This window comes from Erithacus rubecula (genome assembly GCF_903797595.1).
Source record: "Erithacus rubecula genome assembly, chromosome: 10".
Taxonomy (NCBI): Eukaryota; Metazoa; Chordata; class Aves; order Passeriformes; family Muscicapidae; genus Erithacus; species Erithacus rubecula.
The window spans coordinates 3874246-3895268 of NC_136662.1; the positions used below are offsets into that span (position 1 = coordinate 3874246).

A 21023-nucleotide genomic window follows, 5' to 3' on the forward strand; every position below is an offset into this window, starting at 1 on the left:
AGCATGCAGCAGGATGGGGGGAGAGAAAAGTGTGGGTTGAGAAAAAAATAATTTAATAGTTTAAATACTACTACTACTACTACTACTACTATTGTAATGAAAATAAAATAGCAGGAAAAAAAAAACAACTAAAACCCAAGCACTTTTATTAAGAAACATCTTTTTACTTTTTTTTAAAGCTTCTTGGGGCGAGCCTCTTTTCAGTTATGTTGTTTCTGTGTATGTTTATGTGCAAAAAGAGTAGAACCAGGAGTTTGAAAACATCAGTATTCTATGGACAAACAATACAATTTGGTGTTTGGTTTTCCAGCTTTCAAATGTTAATAGTGTAAATATGGCTTAGATGAGTGATTTTTGTAAGGAAGTAGTAGCATGTTTCTGTTTGAGTTCTGTCTGCAAAACGTACAACTCTCCTGTGTGTTGGGATTAAAACAACTCACACAGAGCACAAGTTTTCAGCTTAGCTGTGATTCAGGTTTATCTCTTACTTCTGCAAACCTCATTTGTGAGCTGGAGATTTTTGAGTTCCGCTGTGAATTCCTCCGGGCTTGCGAGACCCCAAAGGTTTCACCGCGCGAGCGTTCCCTTCCAATTCCACAGCAACGTTTTTTGGAGTTGGATCTGATTTACCAGCTAGCCCTGCTGCCCACCTGGCTGTCCTGCAGGTGTGCTGATGCCTGTGTTGCCCCTGCAGGTCAGGATCGCAGCGAGGCCACTCTGATCAGGAGGTTCAAAGGGGACGGCGTGCGCTACAAGGCCAAGCTGATCGGCATCGACGAGGTTTCTGCCGCCCGAGGGGACAAGTTATGCCAGGACTCCATGATGAAGCTCAAGGTGCAGTGGAACTTTTCAACATCACACTCAAATTTCAGCTTGAACTCGTTCTCTGGTTAATTATGTATTGAAATCAGTCGATTTTGCATGAACTCCTTGCCTGGTGTTGCTTATCCTGGGTTAATTTTAATACATTATCTCGCGGTTCTGTAGTTGCTCCGTGATTGACACCGCTGCAATTTGTCCACAAATTACAAACAACGCGCTGCAAATTGAATAATTTTATTATGCAAAAGGGGAAAGTAAACGACTGTGGAGGAAAATGGGATATCAGAGCATTTTCTGTGACATTTCTAATCAACTTCAGCACTGCCTCTGGCTGTTACCTCCTGTGAGTGACGGGCGTAGGCAGCCAGATTCAGGGGGAGCTGGTGTCCTCACTGGGAGGAGAATGTCTTGCACCAGCAGTGGCAGGGCTGATGTGCTGCCAAACCAGGCAGTGCACTGAGAGGATGGGCCATGAGAACATAAAGAGGAGTGCCCAGAATTTTGGGGATGAAATGAAGCTGTGACAAAGGCAGATGTGGGTGTGAGGTTGGAGTGTAGACAGTCTGAGATACCAGTGGTGTCAAGGATGGGCTCTCTGGACCTGAGAGACATCCTTCTATGGCTCAGTCTGTCTCAGAGCATGAGAGTTCCTGTAGGAATCATTCTGTCCCTCACCCTGGGACATGTGGAAGAGCTTGAGTCACTGGGAACAAAGGAGAGGCTGTGTTTTCCTTGAGAGCATTGGCTGTTCCCTTCTCATCTCCCCTCTGCATTGCAGGGTCACAAACCAGGTCTAGCAGCAAACCCTCTGCTGCCTTTTCCTTTTTACTTCCCTCCCAGCCTAGAGAGCTGATGGCTTTTCCATATTTTCCAGTGCTGTTTTTTTTCTGGAGGAGAAATCACTAAATGGTGTCTGGTGCACTGCCAGCCTGCAAGGTTCCAGTCCATGCAGGAGGAATGAGTTTCTCATGAGGGAAACAGCATGGGGTGGCACTCAGCTTGTGGTTCAACAACCTAAAAGCAAGATCTGGGAGATAATTTACAGTTTTATGGCAGGCAAAAATTAATCTGCTCCAAAAGTTGCTCTGTTGGTGTGTCACATCTGCCACAATATTCCTGCCTGATTTAAATGTGTGCTCTCTCCTCTATGGATTAATATTTCCACATCTCCCAGGTGCCTAATACCTGTTTGCAGGTGGCAAGATTAATTTAAACAGTACTGGGAAATTACTGAAACTGTTAAAGGAAGGTAGTGTTAGAAATTCATTTTTGAGAGCAGAACATTAATTTATGGGCTCTGCAAACACAGTGTTGTTCCATAATATGCATTTTGAGGCCACCCATAAAGTTTTGGGGTGGCTTTTGACATCAGATCCTTGTAGTGGCAGCAGTGAAGGTCTTAAAACCTAAGTTAGTTGTTCTTGAAACATTGGAATTGCAGAGAACCAAATAAAGTCTAAATATTTTAATTTCATTTATATTTGATCCTAGTTCAGTGTTACTGGTCAGGCCAGGCCCCTGAGAAGGTGGAAACAGAAGTTACTGTTCTAATTCTGTGCAAGAATAATGCATGAGATGGTATCAGCAAGTTCTCTTACAAAGTAAAAGTCTGAGATCCTGAAAAAAAATAACCCTCAATACCAGTTTTTCACAGCACAGGTGTAGTTTGATTTTCAGAAAAATATTTTTCTTCTATAAAAAAGCTCAATTTGCTTATACTAGATGAGTGTGAAGTGAGCTAAATTCACTGACATTTTCTCTCCTCTGCTGCTTGTTGGGATTTTTTTTTCCTATTTAAAAAAATGAATAAATAAAACAGAACAGCTTATAGGTGGAAAAAGTGTGCTAGAAATGACCTTCAGCTTCCATGAAAACAAATTTCATGGAGGATTAGCTAGTGCAGAGGTTGGAAGTGGGAGCACATTGGAAATGCTCTCTGGGTAGCAGAAAGATATGTAGCACCTTGAAAAAAGGGAGGAAGCCAGAAGTAAGGAGGGGGCTGTTCCTGGAAAACCTCTGAGTTTTCCTAGAAAAAAAATTGTCCACAAGCAAATCTGTGGCAGGTAGGAGGGTCATGAAACCAACCAAAACTGCTTTTTGTTTCCACAGGGGATTGTTGCTGCGGCTCGATCGAAAGGGGAGCATAAACAAAAAGTCTTCTTAACAGTTTCCTTTGGGGGAATCAAAATCTTTGATGAAAAGACAGGGGTAAGTAAAGTTGATCTTGTGGTGGGGCAGAATGGAATCTTTCCCTGGTTCCTTTAGAAGGATTTCTTGGCTGGGCAGTGGAATCTCACTGGTGCAAACACACATGAAGCATCTCAGAAATTTGATTATTGAAGGGTTATCATCCCTTACATCACTTGTGTACTGTCAGTGGTAGGGAAATTATACTTTTTACAAAATGAGAGGTAAAAATACTGAAAAATTTGAGGTTGTCTGTGTGAAGTAGCAACTTCCCCAGCAGCATCTGGTGGAGGAAGTTGCAGACACTTCCATGCCTTACACAGTTTCTGCCACAGAAATACCATGTTTGATTTTTTAAATTGCTCTAAAAGAAGAAACCTAAACATTACACTACTTAGATATAAAGCAACAACACACAAACTGTTTTAATCATAATTAAGAAGATTTTTACAGCAGTTTAAGCTCTGCCTTGAATTTTAAAAAGCTCTTGATTTAATCTTTTGGAAGATTAACTATTTAACACGGTGCCAGAAATAAAACCCTACTGATGATAGATGAAATTATCTTTGCCAGTTAATTTATATTATTAGAAAATCAATGTCATTGAGCTCACTGATACATAATATGAGTAGTTAGTAATGAAAAGCTCATTTGGGATGTGTTGTGTAAAGTGTCCATGCAAAAGCTGTGTTTCAGAGGGCACTGCTGGGGTTACAGAAAATAGGAAATGTCAGAATTAGGGCTGTCAGTGCAAATTGCACCTTAGCCACAGTTGCTTTCCTGAAATTAAAGCCTTTTATTGGGGAAATAAAAAAAAAAGAGGAAAGAGAAGGTCTGTTCCTTTTGCACTTGTCTCTGACTGTTTCTCAAACACTGCAATTTTTTGCCTAGAATAAAGAGGGAAAAGGGGACTTGATTCAAAAACAAAGCTGTGCTTTATTCCAGCTGCCTCTCCTGCCTGCAGAAAGTGAGGTGGGGACATGGGAACAAGTCTCCTTCATTTCATAGCTCTGACATCCCAATACTCTAAATCTGACAGAACTATATCATCCTTACAGTAAACCTGTCACTCACCCACTGAGGCTCAGAATGAAACCCTTAAATCCACCTTGCAGATGCCTGCCCCTGAGCTGCCCAAGTGATGGACAGGACTATTGAGTTGTCCTTCTTGCAGCAGGGCTGTGACAGAGGCATGTGGGGAGCTTTCCACCTCAGTTTTTCCATGTTGTTGTCAAAACAGGGGAGTCGTGCTTCCCATGCCAAGAGTTTGGAGCAGAGATGAAATCCTCTGCCAGGTCTGCACAGCCACCATCCCTTGGGCTTTTTTCCCAGCTTGGGTCTCTCCTTGTGCCAGTTTCACACCCTTGTCCCATTCATTTTTATTTCTCATCCAGCCTGCCTCTGCTTGCCAGCCTGCAGTTGTCATCTCATTCCCATCCCTGCTGGAAAATCCCAAAAACTGGCAAAACTAGGGGTTGCTCAACCCAGGTTTTTGGATGGAGAGAAACTGTAAAGGGATGGGAAAGGATTATATTTCGCTCACACTGATCTTCTGATTTCCATGTTAAACTTCAGAGTTTAAAGTTTGGAGTCTGGTGTTTACTTTCATGCAGCAGGATAAAAAGCAGCTCTGAATAGAGAAGAGCCTGGATAATCCTGCATTTGCTTTCTTCTCCTTTAACAACCCTCCCTGTCCCCCACAATGCTTTTCCTCTTAGTTTTATTTCCACGATTTTGGAATTCCCAAAAGGGTATTTTGGAAAGATTATTTACCTCTCTGGAGTGTCCCTTCTTAACTTCTGCCATTGTCTATTGCTGTCACGTCTGCCCCAGTGCCAGTCCAATGTGATAGAAAAGAATAAAAATATTCAGAGAAAGAAACTGGGCTGCTTCATTTCTTGTAGGCTGCCATTGGATTTTAATTTATCCCAATAAAAAATCAATTTGTAGCTCAAAACCAGCGAATTTTTTTTAAAATTGGCAGTGTCATAGCTGACTTCATACAGATGATTTAGGGGAATTGCTCCATAATTTGTTACAGATGAAGGGCTCTGGTTGGGTTACTACTGAAAATGATAAGCAGGTTTTTTTTCTTCCTCTACTTTATAGCTCTCCTTAATATGTTCCAGACATAATATTCATCAAAAAGTATTGATTTTAATCATGGTATTATTCCAGCCATCAGGAATTCTGCCCTTTGAGTAAATTTATCCATGAAGGAGATTGAGTTGGAGGTAGAATATCATTTGGAAAGAATATATCTCACCAAGAAAAATACAAAAGGATTTTGCTGTGAGTTTGCACTGTAGATGCAGTACAGTAGGATTCATCTACAGCAACAGAAATAATAACAATCCTTTCTTATATTCCATCATTCCATGCCAGGGATTAAACTAAAGAGGTCCCTTCATACCACTTTCCAAGTACTTGTCAGTGTATTTAGAGCTTGATAGCAAAAAATTGTATTTAATATGACTAACAGGATGTTCTCCTGTTGTGTGTATGCCAGAAATTGTCATTACACATGGGGTTTGACCCTATTAATCTTATAAATGCACCTTTTTTTTTTCTGCTGTCAGATGTTTTCTATCCATCCTATTTGCTTTCTCCAGATTATGTTTGCTAAATATATACCTCACCTGAAGGATATAAATATATATATATAAAAATACCTTAATTATTGCTGAAATCAGACTTTCTTTACCCAATGCCACTTGAGACATTTCCTTGCTGCATATTATATGAAAATAATTGTTTACCATTTATTCTGTCATACCCATCTTGGCTAGACCTCAATACTGCAATGTATTCTTAAATTATTTTATAGGAGTTCTTTTATATTTTCAAAAGCCATCTTCAGATGGCAAAAATACAAATAATTGCATTGTGTTATTTAATATTCTCCCTTTCAGGGTGGAATGTAGCAATTGGTGATTTGCTCAGAAAGCAACCAAAGACATAACTCTGCATGTGGAAGGAAATGCAGATTTTTGGAGGCCCATCATTGTTGGTTAGCTGTTGCTGAGTGTTGTTTTGTTAATCACACACATCAGGCCATCTCCCTGTGATAGCTCAGTGATGCTTCATTAGACATGCCTGACTAATCTGGGCTCTGTAAAGAGCCTGTAATTGTCTCATTGTTTATTTATGTGGCCATAAATCTCTGTTTACTTGCAGGTTCCTTTCCAAAAATGTATTTGAAACTAATAATTAAATCCTCTGAAATGCTTGGGAAAAGATTTCCTTCCACCTCCATGCAGTGAGGTGTGATTTTAAACTCTTGTTGTCTCTAATTGCAAAATGCTGTAGACTTCAATGGCAAGCCCCTAAACTATGAAAAAGAAATGAGATGAAAGCAAGAAATTCCTATTTGGCTCTAAGCAACAAATAATTTTTGTTAAAAGAAAATTTTGTATCAGCTTGTGTATGTGCAAATTTCCAGATTATGCTGTAAAATATAGCTCTGTGTGAGATATTGTACAGCTAAATTATTTATCTGGATTCCTCCACTGGCCCAAAAAAAGGGTAAATCAGTGTCAGGATCTTGCTTATTTATGGGAAATACCCTAAACAGATGGATTGTGACCCAGCTCATGAAGATGACAGTCATCTCACCAATTTTTTCCTATTTTGTAGCACCCTGAAAGTGAGTTTTATTTGCACTGTCTGTTGTCTTTCAGAAATGTTGATCCCTATTCTTATTGAAATAAAGCTCTTGGGGCCAGTCTGTGGGATTGTAACATTTCTAAGAATACTCTGGTGGGGTTTCAGTATTTCTTGCAGATAAGTATTGCAGTGTGTTGCTCATATTTCATTAATTTGATCTGTAACCATTTTCTTCAGGCTGGCAGTGTAAAACCCAGAAAGGAAAACCCTGTGTATAAATACATGTATTTCATGTTAACTATCTGTTCTTGTTATCTATCAGTTCCTCCAACCTTCATTATCTTTGCTGAGGATTTTATTTTGTTATCTTTGAGGGTTTACCTGCCTAAAATGGTGTTATTCCATGTAAGGGAGACAAGACCTTACCTGTAGAATTCTGTTTAAAAAAAAATAATAATTTGTTTCCTCCTGCTGGCCACAGAACTGATGATTGTTCTTCTGCTTTAAATCTTAATGACATCCAAATAAATAATACACATGGTGGGTGGTTATAACCCTGTTGTCCTCAGGTTGTTCTCTTTAACTGAGATTGTTATGGCTGTGAAATGTTCCTCCCAATGTTTTAGATGCCAACATCCTGCCCATCTATAAGCTCTCTTGACCTTACAGTGTGGATTTCTCAAGTTGTTTCTATAAAAGCATTTTCCAGCACGTTCTGAGGCTTTATCAGGTTTGTGCTGATAACCCCTGGATTTGCTGCTCTTCCCTGTGAGTGATGGTGTTAATTATGCTGATAGATTGCTAACAGGACGGCTAAACTTGGCTACAAGAAAATTTTAGCAGGATTAAAATTCCCACTGTTGGCAAAAGAGACGTTGTTTAAAATGTACCAAAGGTACTTCTTGACTTTGGAAATCTGCTGGTTCTGGCATCCCTGGCCAGAAATGGAGGTATGATCATGGATCTGCAGTTATTCCTCGAAGCACATGTGCTGGAGCAGATGAAATGTCAAACTGTCAGAGTCTCTGTCACTGAGCATCTCTGAGTCTTTATAAATAGAAATAAAAGAAGGAATTAGTTTCTTTTGCTCTCTGCTCGCTCTGCAGCAAGCAGGAGGGATGGGGTGAGGAGTTCACTGGGTTTTGTGTTTGCCAGAGGGTGGGATTGGCCAGGAGGATGCTGGTGCTCCCACAGGTGGGTTTTGTCCCCCTCATGTCTCTGAAACACCCCAAAGTTCCTGCTGGCCTCTTCTGGCTGATCCCAGGTGTGATCTCTGTGAGCATCTGATTCCACACCCTCTCCTCTCACCTGCTCTCACTCTTCTCTCTGGATTTTACCTGTTTTCCTAAAGCCTCTCCTGCAGTTTTCATCTGGGATTTCCTGTGTGCTTTCTGTCTTTGCTCTCTCTCTTTTTTTTTTTTTACCCTTCTGTGCTCATTGCCAGAGTTGCTTAATTTGAAGACATGAATTTGATTATTGTATCAAGCCCAAGTGATGCCAGCTCTGTCTTCTGCTCCAGTCTTGTTCTGTCTCTCCAGCCCTCTCCTTGCATGTTTAGCCAACAGCTCAAGCTCAGTGAGGCTAAACCAGGCCTTTTAATCCTGACTCCCAGAGGTCTCTCCCTGACCTCCTTTTCAGAGAGCTGAGCAAAATATCAGCAGCATCTGTTTATTATTCAGCCCTGGAAATTCAGCAGCCTGTTTGACCTAATGCTGTTTTTTGATTGCCACACCCAGGGTAACTGCAGATCTTGCAGAATTCTTCTCACCTGCTCTGAAATACAGCATTTGCTCTCACACTGAGAGTTAAACCCAGTCCTGCCTCTCTTCATCTCATGTCTCAATTGTTATCCCTTTCTTTGTCCTTGACAAATTTGACTTTTATTTTTGAAATCCGTTGTGACTGCCAGGATTGCTGCCTCAGCTTATTCTTTTGATCATGTCACACTTCCCTTTGCATTCCTGGGCTGAATCTGCCTTCTCTCTTTTATCAGCCCATTGCTGAATTGTTTTTTTCCAGGCTCTTCATGGTTGCCTTTACTCTTCATCAGCTCTCCAGGAGTCAATCCACAGTCCCAACTTTCACCATTCATTTATTTAGTTGTTTTAATAAATGACTCCCAAATCCCTTCCTACCCTGCTCTTCCCACCATCTTTTGGAGGAATTCTTTACACATATTCACTTCTTTAAAATACACCCATGCTACAAACTTGTTTTAAGCCTGGTGATGCTGAGGAACTATGGGGATCTGTCCTTTAGCTGTCAGAGGCTGGAATTTAAATATAAACTCTCTGGGATTATCTTTTAATTCTTTCTTTATTTTTTTAAATTAGTATTATGTATTTATAGGAACTTCTTTTGTAAGAAATGTTTGGTCTTGGACCATGCTGAGGATTCTAAGGACTGCAAGTTTAAAAAAATACTACATAATAACAATAAACAGCAATAACTGTAAAACAACAAAGTCAGTTTTTGCACATAGAGTTGAAAATGGTGACATTTGGAGCCTTTCTTTGTGCACTGTCCACAGCTTCTGCCTGCAGAAGATCCCTCTGGGCTGGCTGGGAGTCATGCCCTGCTCCTTGACACTTCCCATCTTTTTGCTTGTAAATATGGCCAGTAAAACATGGCATTTACTGTTCTACATGCAATAAATGTGTCTAATTAGAATATGGCAGAGGAGAGGACTTAAAAAATCTGTGTATGATGCTTATAAGGTATTTATAGACCCTGGTGCTTCAGAAAGGAAACAATAACACATTTCATGGACATGTGGCAGCTAGCAAAATGTAAATGTCAGAAGAACCTACTTCCTTAATTACATCCCTTATTGACTATTGTAATTCATTCATTATTGGCCTTCCAAACTGGGCCCTGGGCAGTTTGGATGGTTCACAGTGCTCCACAGGGATTTTTAATAACCACAAGCTCATGGAGTTTCTTTCTTTAGATGCCCAGTTTGCTCTATGAGGGTTTTTTAGGTATTATGGCAGTTTTGTTACTAGGAGGGAAAAAAAAGAATCCAAAAGGCAAAATGAGGTTTGATTTGAGAGCTGAAATTTCTCTTCCTTTCACCTGGGAAAGGGAATAGCTCTGATGTAGAGCTGGATCCATCCTGCTTGTGTTCAGGATATGCAGAAACTACCTTGTGAGAATTCTGATGCTAATGGGCATGAAGATAAAATAAAGCTATTCCAGACACATTATCCAAACTAAAATAATTTGTGCAATTTTGTGGTAGCTGTATTTTCTTTCTCAATCAAAAGGGTAAAAAGTTGATTGCTTTCAAAAAGGCAGAAAATGAGATTTTATGAGTTTAGTGATAGTCTTATTTGGTCTCCTGTTGTTTAATCCAAGTACCCAGGATTGAGTTAAGAAAGGGAAGTGCTGCTCACATGCATTCTGTATTATGGTATGGAGAATTTCACTATTATATAATTATAACAGATAAATAACACTTTCAAACAGATAATATTAGGCATAATAATGTATTCCCAGTTACCACTGATAGGGAGGTGGGTACTGTGTCTACAGAACTGTTGTAGTAAAAATTACTATGCCAACACTTCTGGTTTTTACTGATTTCAGTGTTTGGTATGCTTAACCAGAATTTGGGGTGGATTTTGAAAATCAGTATATTTGTTGTTATGGATCCTGTTATATAGTGGAGCTGCACAGCATCTCTCCCATATTGTCCCATGGCAGAAAATTCAAAGTATACAGTTACATTGGGATTTTTTTTTTTGCCTGTATTCACTTTTGTGATCCAGATAATAAATCTCCAGCAGAGCCACATTCCTTTTTCTCCAGCTGCAATTTTCTCATATAAGAAGAGCACCCAAAGTACAGAGCTGTGTGCAAGCCCTGGTGTTTTTAAGCCAGGTTAATGCATCACACAGTAGAAGAAAATTTCAGGCCCATTTTCAGCACACCTGGAATTACAATGGCTGGATTTCAGACTGCTTGGGAGAGGATTTAAGCAAGAGAAGTGCTGACATAATAATAGCACAGGCAGCTGAGATGCTCTGAAACCTCCCTGGAGAGCAGTGGGGGACATGCAGCAGGTGCCAGAACAGAAAGTTACATCCCCCTTTGAAATCCACTCTTTTTTTTCTTGGAGATAGCTGGGAAGCATTACACCCCAGGAGAGCTGGTGATTTTCCTTCCCATTCAGAGCATTTTTATCTGGTGGGCTGTTCTGCAATTTTGTGTTTTGTGCCCTGGTAGCAGCAATAGCACTGTCACTGCTCCTGAATTCCTGTGCTGCCAGATGATAGGGGGGCAGATGTCCTTCACTGTCAAGGGTAATGAGAGAGGGAAACTACAGGAAAAGGTTGTTTTTAAATGTACATGGAGTTTGCAGGATGATAGTAATAGATATTTATTAGAAGTAAAGTCATTGGGTGATGTTCTGCCTGCAGGAACTCAGGGAAGTCAGCAAGAGCATTGTTCACTCTGATACTCCATGGGGATGAATAAACACCTTTTTTATCCCTCTTAGTTTATGCAATAAGTTCCCTGTGGAAGGAGAAAAGGGAAGGCCACTGCCACTGGATGCCAAACACAAATACCTGCTTTCATCCCTCTCTTTCATTTGAATAAGTCATAAATTTCACATACCAGTAGATCTTTGCTCAGTGCAAAAACAACTGCTGGTAAAAGTTGTCTCCCCAAATGAGATCCCTGTGCTGCTGACCTTTCAGGTGGATGCTCTGTGTGCTCAGCATGTGCTAGGGGAGCCCAGGGCTGGAGCAGCATCTCCCTTGGTGCTCCCAGCACCATGGCAATCCTGGAATTACAGCAGTGCCTCTTGTGTCCTTTAATTGGAGCATCCCACCTCTCTCTGCTGTTAATGCTTCCTAATCCTTTGTGGTTCCCATCCTCATTCCACGTCACTGTATTCCCAGTGGAGCAGGCAGCAGCATTCCTGCTGGCTTTGCAGGCAGCACTGTGAATAGGTGAGGCAGAACACTAATTAGTTTGAGTGCCCTGACATTTAAAGAAAGTAAGAAGTCTGGGTATCTAAAAATATTGCATATGGCTCCCAGCCCTGGCTCTGCATAGCTCAGAGTATTTTTTTTTTCTTTTTAGATAGTCAATATATGGATTTGAATCCAATTTTTGATTATGCCCTTGCTTTTAGAAAGGCTGAGTTGGTTTGTAAAAGGTTTTATGCACAGCCTTCTGCAATCTTTAATTAGCCAAATGCTTTCCTGTGAGTGATACAGGAATTTGGAAGTGTTTTAAAGTGTAAGGCACGTGTGAGTGTGACCTGTGCATTCACAAGGCTCAGTCTGAGCAGGGCTGGGTGAGCTCAGGTTTGATGAGGAAGAGAGGAGACATTCTGTGTGCAGGAGCTGCAGAGGGGGACAATGAAAGGAGTAAGTAGGAAACAAGCCAGCATCCACATCTGTGAAAAGCTTTGCTGCCTGCATTTCAGTAAAAGCTTTTCTGAGAGGCAGATCCTGTGTGTGACACCCGTGGCCAGGACAGAAAAGCAAAGCAGAGACAGAGAAAAGCCAACAGAGTTGATCAGTTCTCTCAGCTGGGCCAGGTCTGTGTGTGAAGCTTTAATCAAAGTTTGCTTTTAGAGATTTCAATTAGCAGCAGAAGACTAAAACCAAACATTCATCCTGCTTTACATGAAAATGAGCAGGGAAGAAACAACTCCCTGCATTAAAACATTAAAACTCCCTGCAAATGGGAGCTGTAGGGATCACTTTTGGAAGGTGCCAGGACAGAGCTAAAAAACAGTCTCCACTGCCTGAATTGAAATGCAGAACTCTTGGAACACAATGTGCAAGGCACCTACAAGGGCAACTTCAGGAATTCCTGTCTTGTGATAATGCAAGGGGAAAAAGAAAATAGAGGAAAAAAAATTACTTGCAAGTTCTTTATTCTGCTTTAGAGTCTCTTTGAGGTTTGCCTTTTACATTTTATTTTATTCTTATCTTAGGGCTCAAGTACTGCACACACACTTGTCATGTTGCTATGGATGGTTTATATCCAAGGTGAAGTGTCTGTTGTGGGACCTGAACAAATGAAGGATTTATTGATGAATGATCCCATTTATGGGATTGTCTGAAGCTTGGTTATATGTGCAATTGTAACTCAGAGGAGAAGGTTTCCTCTCTTTTTTTCTATAGGAAAACTGAAAACAAAATGGTTTGGTCTTTATGACCAGGATTGGTCATTCTTGATGCTGTTTCTGAATTGCAGAGCTCATCACTACAGGATCATTTGCTGACATGCAGGTACCCCAAGTCCATCACCAGCCACTGAAACAAGTCTGTCATTGTGGAACACACAGCTTCTTGCTTCTATACCTTGGTTAAATTCTGGTTTTGAAATCACTTCTATATTTGAGCAATGCCAAGGTTGTATCATGTGAAATTTTCAACTCATGAGCACAACATACTTGTTACACTCAGCTTGTGAATTCATAGAATCCTTTTCTGCTCTTGTTCTTCCCTGTACCTGTGCTTTCTCTCAGTCCCCTGTAAAGTCTTACTAAATTAGGGAGAGTATCTGGGAATAGATAGATAAATATAAAATAAATCCCTCTTTTCTTTCTCCCCTTTTCCAGTAAAGTTTCTTACATTGTGCAAGTAGATGCAAGGCCCAAGGAAGTTTCTGTTTGATGATTATCCAGTGCAACTTAAATTTGAGTGTGGTTTTTGTGATCTTTTCAAGCTCTGCTTTATAGGGGTTGCATGGGAAATCAAGAGAATCAGCAGCTGCCTCTCACTGAGGAGTTTTTCAAATCACAGGCTACAAGAAGAGGGTGACTGGTAATGCTTGCTGAATCTGAAGCAGTTAAGATCTGAGACAGCTAAAGCCAAAAAAAATTACTTCCAAATCTCCTAGGAGTTGTATGAAGGAATTGCTTGTGCTGTTCATGTAAATCAAAAGCATTTCAGGAGGGTGAGGAATGTTGGTATAAAGGAACAAAAGAACCTTGTAAAAAGTAAGGGCTGCTCAAAGGACATTCACAAGCTGTAAAGATGAACAGAGCAAAAATATGGAGAGCTTCAGTGATGCTGCAGCAAACTGGCTCATTACTGAATATTATGCTCCCTCAAATTCAAGATTTAATCAGTGACTCTTACAGTCTTGCCAGGAAGAAATACAAGGCTTGGTCAAATGTGCTGCACTTGAGCTGTATGGAAGCTTTGGCTTGAGAGTGCAACACTGGCATATTTATGGGTGCTTTGATCCACTGACCATTCTGCAGAGGGTGGTGAGGTGGGAGCTCAGGTGGAGTACACTCAGATGTGATACAGCCCTGGGAATCCCACAGACTGCAATAATACCTTAATAATAATAATACCTTAATAATACAGGCAAGTGCTGTTCCTTGTACAGCACACTGAAACAGTGAAATGGCAACATAAAACAATGTACTGCAGCCTATAGATGCTGCTTGCAGGTGGAATTTGGGGCATGTTGCATTGCTGAGCTGGTTAGGACCACTGATTTCAATATCAAGGATCAGGTCTGCTGTTTTTTTGGTTGCAGAACAATAAGAAAATAGTACAAGACTCATGGGAGGCCCAGCATCTCAGCTTCACTGTAGCACATCTGTCTTTCCAAAGCTCTCTGAAAATGTTTCCTTGCCCTTTAGGATTTTCTTTGTCCTGGAATAAAATTTGCAAGTTCATATTTAAAATATAACTCGGGCTTCATGGTAATTGGACAAGGGTTTTGGGTTTAACTAGCTCCTTTCACTCCAGGTGCCATAAAAAATCGAAAAGTCTTCAAAGTGAAGATGGGAAATTGGCCATATGTGCATTCCAGTTTTGTTTTGCCCCTTTCCAAATTCATATATCTAATAAATGGATCTTCTGCATGAGCAACTTAGCATTTGCTTCTGAAGACAATGACCAATAACTAAATTCATATCTGGTCTTTGTCAGACATTATTACAAATTATGAGAGCTGGACAGAAGTTTATTACCTTAGTGCTGCTCTCTTTCACAAATTAGGTTCTTGGAGCATCCAGCCAGTTCAATATCAGAGATCCATTCATCACAATTAGGCTGTTGTGCTGGCAGAGCCACCTCCTGCTGCCTTAATTGACTCTGGGGTTGGGGACAGGGTCCCACCAGCTGAGAGCATCACTGGGTGTGTCTCACAGAGGTACCACAAGGGCACTCACCTTTGCTCTCTCAAGAATTCCCCCTCTTTCTCCCCAGATGAGATGAAGATAGAGGGAATGGTGAGGATTAATTTGGATTTTAGCTGTGGCCATGTACCATGTTAAGCTCCTTTTCTGAGTTCAATCACTGTTACCTGGGGTACTCCTGGGAAGTCCTTGCCTTTATTTAGGATAGACTGTACAGGTAGAGCTTAGTCTAGCCCTGGACTTGAGCAAGTTCTTATCCTCACTCAGGATCTTGCACACTGGCTCTGCTGCCTCCTGACTCAGCTTTACATTGCCATGCAAGCTCAGGATCACAGAATCTGGGCTTTTTTTGCTTCAGTCTCCTCGGATGCTGGAAGAGAACAGCTCTTAGGAGTTAGTTATTGTTACTGTTATTAAAAGGAAATTAAATTTACACTTCTCTGGGTGCTGTGCTGGGTCACAGCCAGACGGCTGCCCCCCGGAGGGACTGAGTCTGCAAGAGCTGGGGCTAAATCTGTTTTGATTCTTCTCTTTATCAGCACCATATTTCATGTGCCCCTTTGTGCTACACAGACCAAGCTTTGATCTGCATATAATCTCAAAGTGAGCTTTTTGTGCCAAGTGTTTTTATTGCAGAGCTTGTGCACTGAGACGCCTTTTAGTGGCTGGCACTTGGAAAAGTCTTTCTTCAGGTTATTGTCTGCAAAATCAGTGTGTGTGGAGGAAGCACGGGGATTAGACAGATTTATTTTCTACTCATTGTGAAGCCACTCTTACAGGCTGCCATCTGAGACAGCCCTTCAGGCTTGGAGAACACTCCAGAGGTTGCATTTTCCTTTTCTGCTCCTATTCTTGGGGTGGGGGTATTTTTGCAGAAGGAAAGTCCATAATCTGTTGTTCAGCCTACATTCCATGAGTGGCTCTGGCTCAAACAGATTCAGGACTGGGCTGTTCATTTTCAGTCTTCTTCAGGGGAAGGGTTCAGCCCCCACTCCATGGTTTTATGTTCAGTTTAGATTCTTTAATGACCAAATCTGATCTTCTTGGCCAGTGCTGGGAAATGCCTCCCAATACTGAAATCTCCATAACTGCAAGAGGTTTCCAAAGGGTTTTGCTTTCCAGGTTTTCTCGTGTGACATTTCTTTTTGAAAGCTGAATTGGAATGATGCTTTGTTCCAAAACTCCTTGCTCTTCTTGTACACATTCAGTATTTTGATAATTTGCTAAGCTTAAACTCTACAGCTCTCTTCATTTCCTAGATCAAACCTGATAAAATTTTCCACATGTTGCAGTAAATGTTTCTATAACAGATTTTTTTTGGCTATCAAGTGTTTCCTCACACTAAGCACTATCACATTTAAGGCAGATTACTGTGATCTGTCATGTATTGTTTGTTCTGTCCCCCCTCCATGGGTGTGTGACAGAAGTGCTCATGACAGTAGGGAAGGGCTGTCAGATTGGAAATAAAGTATTTCTCAGTCACCCTGTGCTGTGTCCAGTAGTAATTTGCAGGGAGTTTGAAGTTGTTGGCAGCTGTAGCTCTGAAATAACACTGAGCTGTCTCCTCTCTGCTATTTCACATGAAACTGAGAATTTTTGCAGTGGTTGTTTCATTTCCCCATCTGCTCATCCCCTGTCTTATCTCATGAGGCTGATGTCTTGCCACCCCATCTGCCATCCAAATACCAAGTTCCAGAAAACAACACCAGAAAGTTTGTGATGCAAATGGAATTTATTGATGTGTTTTTCATTTCACTCTGACATTTGAGACTTGACTTTTCCTCCAAATTGTGTGTACACAGTCTCACTGAAATGCACTTTTTCTCTGGAGGGAGAGGAAGTGGAAGGGTTCACAACTGCTTGAGAGGTATCCATGCTCATTAATAAGTACCAGGGAAAAGTCTATGTTAGAAAAAGGTTTTAGGGGTTTAGGTTGTGGTTTTTTAGCTGTCTACATACAGGGACTGCTGTCCATCTCTTAAAACTTCCAGAAATTACAAAACTAGATCAGTCTGGGATTTGAATCTGCAGTAGAGAATTCAAGTGTTTTCTTGTCATGGAATGGTTTGGGTTGGAAAGGACCTTAAAGATCCAATTCCAACCCTGCTGCCATGGGCACCTGTAGAACTGGGGGATATTTATGATGGGGAGGAGCAGCTCCACTCCACTTTTGCTAAGTGCATTATAAGGGAACAGCAGAGAAGCATTGCAACACCAGCACAGCAACTGAGGGAATGCTTGTGGCATGTTGTTGTCCCCATGATCCCTGCAAATATCAGCTAAAACAAGCAGGAGTTGTAAGGAAATGGCTGTGAGGAGCACTGGACCAGGTGCTGCATGTTGAGCTCTGTTAAGGAGCACAGCATCCTCCTGGGTGCAGTGAAGGGGAACCATCTGTGCCACCCAGTGTTTTCTTGCAGCAGGGAAATAACATTAATCTCAGAGCCACTCATGTGTTTTGCAATTCATTGTTTTCACTGAATGTGTTGCAGTAAGTAGTGGTCAGTGTCCTGTCACACTCTGGGCTTGCTGAGCTTCTTGGTAAGGTTTTGCCATTCATTTTCCATGTTAGGTTCCATTTCTGTTTGTTTTTTCCTGAACAGACAGGGCCTGATTTCCCTATGTGCTGCTGAGTTGGAATACAGAGGACTTGCAGCATGGCTGAAACTGTGATCCATGGAGTTATTTTTTTATGAATCCATTAAGGATTTTGCAGTTTGGTGGGTAACTGAGGTATTTAGGGAGTTTATACAGGCAACATGTATTGCTTATTCCAGTGTGAACAGGTAGGACTAGGCTTGGTCCATCTGTATCCCACATCCCAGCATCCACAGTGGAGCTCCCAGTTGATCCCACTCTGTGGAACCAGGCTCAGTGTTATTCAAGGTGAGAAGCTGTGCAATCCAAATAAATCCCTGTGGGACTTGTCCTGGTGGATGTAATACTGTGTGGAACAAGCCTCCTGTTTCCACTGGGGCAGCTTTTCCAAGAGGATTTGCAGCTTGCAGAATATATATATATATATTTTTTTTTGTTGTGGCTCTTAACACTGTGCCCCAGGCTCCACTAAATAGACAACCTCATTAAAAGAGAAATAGTGATAGTAAAGCAGTGACTTTCTCATGCCATCTAACTCACATTTTTGACATGATTGCTGGACCCTCCAAGTACTTAATTGATTGACTTAATTGATTTAGTGGCACTGGAGGCTACAGCATGGAAATAAAGGGGCAAGATGAGGATAAGGGGTGAAAAAATTTATGATAGGTGCCAAGCAGCCTGAGGGAAATTAGAAATGCTACAGATCTCAGAGGCAGCTAAATCAATTCAGTGTGATGTACAGGGAGTGACCTGGGGGAAGAGGAGAAGCAGGGGATGGAATGGAGAAAAGGAGAGGAAACAATGGCTAGTGAGAGAGACCAGAGTAAACTTAAGGGGAAGAGGAAAGGCAGCAGGCTTGGTGCAGATGGATATTTTGGAGTTTAACACCAGGCAAAACCTTCTTGGTGTATGAATAAAATAAAATAATGCCATTATGTTTGGTCTAAAAAAAAGAACTCATGCATCACAAGAATGTCTTGTTACCCAGTTTGAGTCTTTATCTGTGCTCCCATTTAAAATCTCCAACATTTGCAACAGTGACTAAAGTCACAGGAGACCTAAAATAATTTGGAAACTGTGGATTTTGCTAACAACTGAAACTTAAATGTTAAATTACTTTCTAATCTCTGCAATATGTAATTGACTGTGTTGAACCATAATACAAATTAAGTCCTCTCTATAATTTGTTCTGTCGTGCTGCAGTGCTCCAAAACAATTTGGTGCCTCACTTAAGGATTGGCAAATGGTTTGTAGCAGCTCTCAGCAGAGACAGAGTAAAAACTTTAAATAGTGTGTGATGGAACCCATCAGCATTGGCATGCAGGGCTGGCAGAAACATCCCTGAGTTGAGAAATAATTCTTTCATGTGCTTGTGGCCACTAGGGACAGGACTCTGATCTTGCATTTTATGGTGGTGAATCTCTCCTGACTGCAACAGGAGCCCTATTTCTGTTGTGCAGGAGCAAAAAGTCAGACAATCAGTAAATAATGCTTAGAATGGAGCATTGGAATAGGTAGAAAGGACACATGAGGTGAACTGAGGGCTGTGAAAATGCAGGTGTGTTTGTATCTACATTTGAATACAGGTATGTGCCTACAACATTTAATTTCACGTGTGTGTTCCAGCCCAGTGTCCCTCAAACAAGTGAAAAGCTCTCCCTAAACACTCCATCCAGTAAAATACATAAAAGGATAATTGCAGTCACCTTTATTTAATTATTATTTCTATTGATACAGTGTGTAAAATACAACTGTTGGAAATGTAATGATTTTTGAACAGTGAATGTGGATTCCCAAATAAATTGGAGCATCTCCAACTGCTCTCTTACCTTGTGGGTGATACTTTTCCATGGTAGAGCAATCTTCAAATTTAATTCCATGAGGAAGGCATCTGATCACAGTTTAATTTCAGTGCAAAATGCTGCCTGGCAATCAATAAAGCAATGTCAGAGAACTTTGATTTAATAGGAGCCAGAGATAACGTTCCCTGTCATATGCAGAACAGAGAGATGGGAATATTTCATTTCATCCTAACAGATAGCATGTAACTTGGTTTTCAAAAAAACCCTAATAAATCAATATCCCTGTATTACCTAAGTAAGATCCCATCATTAATTTTAAATGCTCAACATGTTGGAGAGTGTGAAGTGCACCTTCAGCTGAGCCACTCTGCCACGAGCAAGCAGTCTTGATACAGGGACATTAAGAGCCATTTACTGTGAAATGAAAATGAAACATGTCCAGTCTTTTGTTTGATGTGGAGCCATCCATCTCTCACAGGCTGCCTCTCCTTTCAGATCCCACTCCCTGCCCTGCACCCTCAGCCTTTCCCCTGCCACACACAAACTTCTGCATCTTCAAACTTTCACTTTTTATTTTAACTCTAAAAATAACTGGTTGTTTAGAGATTGCCTGGATACCATGCTGGTTTTCAAAATGTGCTTTTCTCAAAGCCAGCAGGAATCTGGACCTCCAAAGAATTCTCTGTGAAGCTTTGCCTGCTCTCAGAAATAGCATTATCCCCAGAGCAGGTCAATATATCAGAAGGTAGAAATTGAAACTAATAGATTGTTTTAGATAAGCTTTCCAAGGACATTATTTTAAGTGGAAATACTTCTCTATTACTTTGATAATAAAATGCTGTTTAGTCCAAAATGAGAAAGATTCTGGCACTACAAGAGGTGCTTCTAAGAGCCTCAGATTCTCTGGGAAGGGTTTTGCTCATACAGTTAAAATTAAGTCTTTTTTATTATTACAATTCACCAAAGTGAGATTTTAAGTAAAACATGGACTTTTGCATTCAGCATTGATTTCCAGTCGAGTAATTACATTTCCATTCATTTTATGAGGAAAATAAATATTTGGAGCTGGGTTGCTGCTTAAAGTGAAATCTCTCACACTGGCTGATGCAGATTTTTGGGGAGACAAGGCAGGTACTGCCTGGTACTGATTCCTGGAGGTATTGGAGGTCTCAGCCTGGCCTGGGAGTCACCCTGTGTAGAGTTACAGCTTTCTGCACCCCCTGTTTATTTATGTACCTAGAAATACTGATTCTGTGCCTGGGATGCTGTATAGGTAGTAGCTAGATAATACATTTTCTATTTAATTCTATCTCACTTAAAGATACCAAGAAAAATCTTCAATGGAAGCTTTTAATCACCCTGCTAAAGCAAGTCAAATTTGGTAAGATTTTGAGGAAAAAAGAGGCTTAAAGGGTTCAGATATTAATTGGTTTTCATATTAGAATGTGTTGGGATCCAGATAAAGTGGGGAAAGAGAAATTATACTGCTTTTTAATCAAACATTCTGATGGATATTCTCTACTGTTGTTTGTTGGTTTTTTTTTAGCTACTCCAGCATCACCATGCAGTTCATGAAATTTCCTACATTGCAAAGGATATCACAGACCACCGAGCCTTTGGATATGTGTGTGGAAAGGAGGGAAACCATAGATTTGTGGCAATAAAAACAGCCCAGGCAGTAAGTATCAAATCACTGTCATTTTCAGCCATGTCACTCAGCTGAAAAGCCATTTGTGAAAAGCTGTTCAAGAGGTCTAGGGTTGTTTATGATTGTGCTGAACTGGTCACAAGTGTCTGTGTAGATCTTAAATAGCTAATTAATGGAACCAGCTTGGGGAGAAGGGAATGTGTTTCATTGTTCTCAGATTTTTATGATGTGT

At 40.8% G+C, this 21023-nt stretch overlaps 1 protein-coding gene across 11 annotated transcripts in view; it reads left to right on the forward strand.

Moving 5' to 3' along the window:
* DAB1 (DAB adaptor protein 1) overlaps positions 1–21023 on the forward strand; it is a 393755-nt gene that overhangs the window by 338455 nt on the left and 34277 nt on the right. For all 11 annotated transcript variants that reach the window (XM_079313508.1, XM_079313509.1, XM_079313503.1 and 8 more), the window contains 3 exons: positions 695–834; positions 2932–3030; positions 20690–20821. In XM_079313508.1, the coding sequence (XP_079169634.1) occupies positions 695–834; positions 2932–3030; positions 20690–20821 (371 nt within the window). The remainder of the gene's footprint in view (positions 1–694; positions 835–2931; positions 3031–20689; positions 20822–21023) is intronic.